The following is a 7,237-nucleotide window of genomic DNA, read 5'->3' on the forward strand; positions in this document are numbered from 1 at the left end:
CTCTGCGAACAGATATTCGTGAAGCCGACGATGTCCGAGAAGAAGATGGTCACTTGTTCGTACGTCTCCGGCGGCACGTCGCGGCCGAACTTCAGCGCGTCTGCGATCGTCCTGCGGTAACCATAGAAACGAACTGACCGCTGACCTGAACGAGGGTGGGTGGCACGTGGGTGGGTGACACGTTTATGGGTAACTCGTGGTTGGTGATATTCTATATAAAAGGAAAACTTGCGTAAGTGGATGCAACGCTAAACAGTTTAACATAGCTCAAAACCTCAATAGTCCACAACTGGTACGTTGCCGCACAGGAAGCGAGGCTGAAACTTGCGTTCGCGTACTCAATCTTAAACCCGTACAGAAACCATGAGCAGTAGTAGAAGCAATAGACGAATGTAGCTAGTAGTAGAAGCAATACGCGCAATAGAACCACTGCACACGGTTGCATGTACATATAACCGAACACTTTTTCCGGAAACGCACTGAAAGATAGATAATCATACTCAAGCAAGAAATCGTGAAAAAAATCCCGAATCGATAACGCTCGCTGTGATTTTTCACAGGCGTAGCGTAGGCGAGTGACGACACGTGCATCGATAGAATGTGTGAAGATTTAGAACGTGGCTCGATCGATTGCTTCCCGCTATCGCCTGAATAAGCTGTTAGTGTTTCCGTACAGAAGCGGTGACCTGCACTCGCCCACTGTTCCTTTGTCCGTTCACTTTTCGGTAATCGGACAGACGAGTTCGCCATCGCGTCGGCAATGAGTCATGAAATCTCGCGAGGGCCTCACGCCATTATCAGCGACAATAACACGAAAGCTGTGAGCGCTCGCGTGCGTGCGTGCGTGCGTGCGTGCGTGTACCGGATACTGTTTCAGAATCATCACGCTCAATATAATTTACAGGGGCGTGGCTAACTCATTTTGCCCCGCGAAGGCCGCATACGGTGTTTGTTCATGTTGCCGTTCGTCATTGACCATGCAGGTAATAAAATCTACATTGGTTTGGGGGGAGTGCAATTCTCCCCCTACTTGTCCTTCCGTTAGTTATGGAGCCTGCATTAATAGCGTATAACTTGGCCCGGGCAACCTTACTGGTTAAGTCTTATAACTCCAGTGAAGTTTCTCAATTATCGTAAAAGAATGAAAAACGATGGAGAAAGACAAACATACAAATGAACAGACGTACAGACAGAGTGGCCGTCGAATTGACAATCAAATAGACAGAAAAATAGAAACTCAGACAGGCAAGTAGGCAGGCAAGCAGGCAAACAGCCAACCAGTCAGCCAGTCAGAGAGACAAACTCGCACATATACACACACGCACATACACACACACACACACACACACGCGCACACGCACACGCACACGCACACGCACACGCACACGCACACACACACGTGCCACGCACGCACGCGCCCAATAAAGGGAGAAAGAGAGAGCGCGCAATAGAGAGAATTAGGGTGAGGAATAGGAAGGGGTTTAGAAGCTCACGCGGGCAGCAGACGATAGAGCAGCACGTCCGTCTTCTTCTTCTCCTCTATCAGCATCTTCGTGCGCTCGTTCACCGTGCTCTCCAGGTTGTTGGCGTGCGTCTCCATCATCTTCAGAACATTGTCCATGATGTTCGTAGACCTGTAACCGCAAGAGGGCGTTGTTGTGAGCGGATGGTGACATGCGTGTGATGACGTGTGTTTAAAGATCCTACAAAAGAGATATCGTGCTGTAATAACCAGGAGGCATAACCCTTTGACTTTGTACCTCTCACGTATTTATTTTCCCTCTTTTTTCTCCTCCTTATCCTTCTTCCTCCTTCTTCTGCTCCTCCTGCTCCTATTCCTCTTGCTCTTCCTCCTCTTCCTTCTCTTCCCCCGTTTCCTTCTCATCCTCCTCTTCCTTTTCTTCCTCCTTCCCCTCTTCATCCCCCATCTTCTTCTTCCTCCTCACCCTCCTCTCCTCCTCCTCCCTCCTCCTCCTCCTCCTCCTCCTCCTCCTCTTCCTTCTCGACCCCACCAACAACGAAGCACTTACTTGTCGCCGAACACGTTTCTCAGTTCCCTGCGGATGGCGAAGAAGCTGGGTCGCCTCTCCGGCTCCTCGCTCCAGCACTGGCGCATCAGGCGCACGAGCGACTCCGGGCACTGCGTGCGGTCGGCGTCGTTCAGTACGGGACGATACGGCGGCGTCTCCCGAAGCTCAACGCGCTGCACGATCTCTGGCGAGCGCGCGCGGAGCGGGAGCATGGCGAGCAGACGAACGAATTTCACAGTGAGACGGGTTACGACGTAGAGCGACGCGAGGCGAGGCGAGGCGAGGCGAGGTGAGGCGAGGTGAGGTGAGGTGAGGTGAGGTGAGGTGAGGTGAGGTGAGCTAAGTAAAGGTAAGCTAAGGTAAGCTTAGTTAAGGTAAGCTAAGGGAAGGTAAGTAAAGGTAAGATAAGTAAAGGTAAGCTAAGGTAAGCTAAGTAAAAGTAAGGTAAGCTTAGTTAAGGTAAGCTAAGGGAAGGTAAGCTAAGCCAAGCTAAGTTGAGGTAAGCTCAGTTAAGGTAAGGTGAGGTAAGGTAAGTTAAGCCAAGCTACGGTAAGGTGAGGTAAGGTAAGTTAAGCCAAGCTAAGTTAAGGTAAGCTCAGTTAAGGTAAGGTAAGGTAAGGTAAGGATATGGCGGTCGCATTATCACCGAGGCGATACTAACCATCGAATTCCTTGTTGTTGTGGTCGTACGGAGCCGCCCTGATGATGATCTCAGATAGGATGATACCGAAGCTGTAGACGTCGGCTTTATGAGTGCCCTGGTAGGGCGGTGTCGGCGTGCGAAGTAGTTCCGGGGCCGCCCACAGCAGCGCTGGTGTAGCATCGAACAGGAGCGATAAACACGTGAACAGTACACCCGATAGCTAGCGCTGCTGTTTTAGAACAAAGAAAAACGCGAAAGGGAGCAAAGAAAGAATACGTATTTTCTTGGCCACGTATGTACATTGCTGGCTTCGTTTCCCCACGCATTGTACAGGCATTCTCTACATATTTACATCTATTCTCAATGTATTTACATTTAATTCTCCGCATATTTACATCTATCCCGCTCCACGCGAGTTCCACTCTCCGGGTACCGCGTAAATCGCGTGTACGCGTCTATATTAACACTGACTCTTGCCTCCGGCACATACATTTCTTGTCCATGTAGGCTTCGGCAGTGTCTAGCGGGATCGTGTAGTAGTGCGGTCCGTAGTCGGTGATCTTTAGCACCCAGCGCGAGTCGATGACGCAGTTAGTTGACTTCAGGCGACCGTGAGAGCTGAGGAACTGAGTCGTGTGCAGGTACTCCATGCCCTAGCGGCGACAAAACGAAATGCGACACTCGCGCGTGGTGACGATGACGACGTGCATTGCCTACGGTCGTCGCAAATGTGTACGGCTTCCTCGCATTCGGCGTGTAGATTTATTTAACGTTAAACGTTTCCCCGCGTCACTCCTATATGGTGAAAGGAGATATAGATGGTTATAGGGGGGTTTACCTTAACGAGGTCGAAGATGAAGGAGGAACGAAAGTTCCAGTCTAGCTTTGTGTCTTCGTGCTCGAGTATGTCGTATAGACTTCCCTTGTTACAGTACTCCATCACGATCGATCTGTTGTCGCCCTCCATGCACATGCCGATAAACAGGTTGACGTTGTCGTGTGACATGTCCTTCAGCTGTTAAGGATGACAGCGAGGACGTGCGAAACTCATTCGTAAACAACTGCTTCACTGCAGCCTTCACCCGCCTGCTGCTACTCCCACTCGTTCTGCTCCTCGTCCTTCTCACGTGCCTCCTACGCCTACATCTCCTCCTTTCTTTTCACCTCCTACTCCTCCCCCTCCTCCTCATTATCATTATCCTGCCCACTCTTCTCACCTTCTTCCCCCCCTTTCTTCTCCGCCTCCTCCTCTTCCTCCTCCTCCTTCTTCCTCCTTCTTCCCGTCCTTCTCCTCCTCCTCCTCCTCCTCCTTCTCCTCTTCATCCTCCTCCTCTATCCGTCATTCTCATCTTCCTCTACCTCCTCCTTCCTCTCTTCCCCTTCTCCTCCTCCCTGTATTCCTTATCCTCCTCATCATCATTCGTTCTTAGCATTTGTTTTTCTGCCCTCTCTCCATCATCGACATCCTCCGCATACGTCTTCTCATCTCATCCTCATTTCCTAGCTCTCCATGTCCCGCCTCCGCCTCCGCCTCCTCACCACCTCCTTTCTTCTTTCTTCTCCGACTATTTCTTCCCTCTACTCTATGTTCTCCTACTCCGTTGCTGTATTGCCTTTTCCCACGTTCCTCTCCCGCTATCGTCCTAGCGATCTGCCGCCTCAAGCAACCCAACCTCCTCACTCATAAACCATTCCACCTTAAACTAATCAAATTACTTCATCTTACTCACTGTTAAACCACCATCGACGCAAAAGTTGAACAAGGCTTCGCAATGCGAAACAAAATTAGTCTTAACATTAGCCTTGACATTAAAATGTTTCTCGTAGACTTTTTACTGAATTTTGTTTTGCAAAGTTATGGCGGATATTTTGTAGAATTTCTCATTCTCGTAACTTTACGATGCTTCTGTCATCAGCGGTCTTAGGTAAAATGTTAATGTTAGGGGTTGTTACGACTACTTTTGTTTTTGACAACGACCTCCAGGACCGCATCCCTCACGCTATCCCTGCCATAATAATATGCGTTGTCTCTACACAAGCATTCCCGTCGAAAATAAAAACGAAATATATTCAAACGCAGCGCCGAATCCTACAGAAATAACTCAATGAACGATGACCTCTCCCAGCCACTGATCTCTACTATACTAACTCTATAAGTTAGTATAATCGAGATCAGTGCTCCCAGTCCGCTAGATCACGTGAGCCACTAGCGGATTAAGGGCGGGGCAACAGGTGCACGTGCTCCGGGCCCCCCACATTTGGGGCCCCCCACATTTAGAGTATCCTAAAATTTACAAAACTGTCGTAATTGTGATCCACAAAATTCTTAGCGTGTAACGTTGAAGTGATGCGTTTCCCATGCTGTTTCTCTGACTGAATTTTGCTGTTCAGCTGATATGAAGGACACTTTCCCTAATACCGAAATTGCTCTGAGAATCTATCTTTCATTGATGGTCTCGAATTGTAGCGGTGAAAGGTCATTTTTAAAACTCAAGTTGATTAAAAATCACATGAGAACCACGATGAGCCAACAGAGACTGGTAAACCTCAGTATTCTCGCTATCGAAAGTGACATTTTAAATTCGTTGAAACACGATGAAATACTCTCTGAATTTGCAAGCATGAAAGTGCAGAAAAAATACAGACTATAGGACCCCCACACAATTGCGTGCCCCGGGCCCCCCACACGCTTAGTCCGGCCCTGACGTGAGCCGATGTGACGTCACCTCCTTGAGCAGCAGCAGCTCCTCTCGCGGCACGTGGAACTGCTCGCGCGTGAGCCGCTTCAGTACGGCCATGCGACCGCGGCACATATAGAGACGCGACAGCAGCGCCTCGTGTTTCTGTCGCAGGCTGTGCTCGACCGCCTGGGTGTCCTCTAGCGAGGCGGCCGTCTGCAACATGTGCGAACAAACGCAGCGCGTCAACACGCGATGACGAGATGCGACCGAGTTACGTGTTAACGTGTTTACTACGTATTATAATGATGTAATGATATACTAATATAATAATAGTACATAATAATATATAATATATAATATATGATATAATGTATAATGAGATATATGAGAGAAGCGCTCGTTGTCACGTCTGCTATACACGAAAGTTTCCCATATCCAACCACAGCCACGACTCCCAACACACCTATACTAGTTCCGACAACAGCGACGACGCTGATGCTGACGCCAAGAGCCACGACGCTGACGCTGACGCCAACAGCCACGACGCTGACGCTGACGCCAACAGCCACGACGCTGACGCTGACGCCAACAGCCACGACGCTGACGCTGACGTCAACGTCCACGACGCTAACGACAACAATAGCCACGACTCTGACGACAGCGACCACGACGGTGACGCTGACGCTGACGTCAACATCCACGACACTAACGCCACCAACGGCCACGACGCTAACGTTGACGCTGTCGCTGACGCTGCGGTACTTACGATGCTGACTGAGTTCGAGCTGAAGGCTCGCAACTGCTTGGTGTCGATCGGCGTTATCTCGTCGCTCTTCAGCTTCCACTGCATCAGCATCAGCTGCTCCTCGTTCTGCTTGCGTCTGCAACAGTAATCGCGTGCGGAGAGTGCGGAGGATGGGGAGCAGGTAGGAGTAAGTGCACGGGCGTGGTGTGTGTGTGTGGGGCGAGGGGGAGGTAAGGGTACGGTTACGGGTAGGAGTAAGTGCACGGGCAAGTGTACGTGTGTGGGGCGAGGGGGTGCATTTAACTCTCTGCTTTAATGTCACGGAATAACGCATGCGCAGTGTGTTCATTTTAGGACTTCAAACATTTTCTACGACTCACTCAATACTATATATATATTGATCGGAAATTCAGAAACTCGGAAACTCAAAAAGTCGCATGTCGTCTCAGGTCTTCCATATAATGTCGTGTGTAAAATTCAGCACATACCGAAGCAGCACGCTTGCAATAATCGCCCCTATCAGAAATATCGTACCGCCGACCGCGCCACCAATGACCTTTATTATGCTTCCATCTGTCGAAAATGAAAAGCACATAGAGCAGCAACGCGCTATAATTAATATATAATGATTACTCATGCAGCTGCGAACAACGTGAATATAAATTGTCAATCATGTGATGAGTCTATTTGACAGGTATGGCTGACGACATATTTGAACGTAATAAATAGTGTGCGACCTCGCTAGTTAGGGTATTACCAATGGAGGAATAGTTAGCTTTAGTGTGTGTACTGAGCGAGACACGCATAAGGTATATACGGATATAGACTTTCCGACTGCTCACCGGTTTCCTCTCGGCATTTCTCGTTGAAGAATCCACAGACAGGTATACTCGGAGGCGGTTTGTTACCCGGGGTCTTCCAGAAGTTTGGATAAAACCAACTGACGGTCTGAAAGTTTATCAGTTACTTTGCTCAGTATGTGACACTCACTGCAATGGTATCTAGGAGAACGGCTGTGATTCCACTCGCGAAAGCAGACGCCCCGTACGTGAGGCTCCTGGCGAGACGACCCGTCTACTACCTTATCAAAGATGATGTTAATAATTCGATCTCAGGCGGCGATCAGATGCGACATATC

General features: G+C 49.3%; 1 protein-coding gene across 1 annotated transcript; it reads right to left on the bottom strand.

Annotated features, from left to right (window-relative positions):
- Positions 1-2,026: 2,026 nt before the first annotated feature.
- On the bottom strand, positions 2,027-6,958 carry LOC106817188 (atrial natriuretic peptide receptor 2-like). The gene is made up of 7 exons (XM_014821853.1): positions 6,942-6,958; positions 6,121-6,235; positions 5,400-5,567; positions 3,512-3,688; positions 3,164-3,326; positions 2,692-2,841; positions 2,027-2,214 (listed from the first exon to the last, which is right to left on the bottom strand). Exons 1-7 carry the CDS (start codon positions 6,956-6,958, stop codon positions 2,027-2,029), a joined length of 978 nt encoding a protein of 325 aa, XP_014677339.1.
- Positions 6,959-7,237: the final 279 nt, after the last annotated feature.

Source organism: Priapulus caudatus, unplaced genomic scaffold (genome assembly GCF_000485595.1).
Source record: "Priapulus caudatus unplaced genomic scaffold, Priapulus_caudatus-5.0.1 Scaffold1623, whole genome shotgun sequence".
Lineage (NCBI taxonomy): Eukaryota > Metazoa > Priapulida > Priapulimorpha > Priapulimorphida > Priapulidae > Priapulus > Priapulus caudatus.

Bases quoted from the DNA above. Each gene is read 5' to 3' on its own strand.
- LOC106817188 (XM_014821853.1), bottom strand. The intron at 2,842-3,163 runs GTATGTGCCGGA...ATGCTACACCAG, and splicing joins AGCCTACATGGACAAGAAAT to CGCTGCTGTGGGCGGCCCCG. The intron at 2,215-2,691 runs GTTAGTATCGCC...CGCGCTCGCCAG, and splicing joins CAACAACAAGGAATTCGATG to AGATCGTGCAGCGCGTTGAG.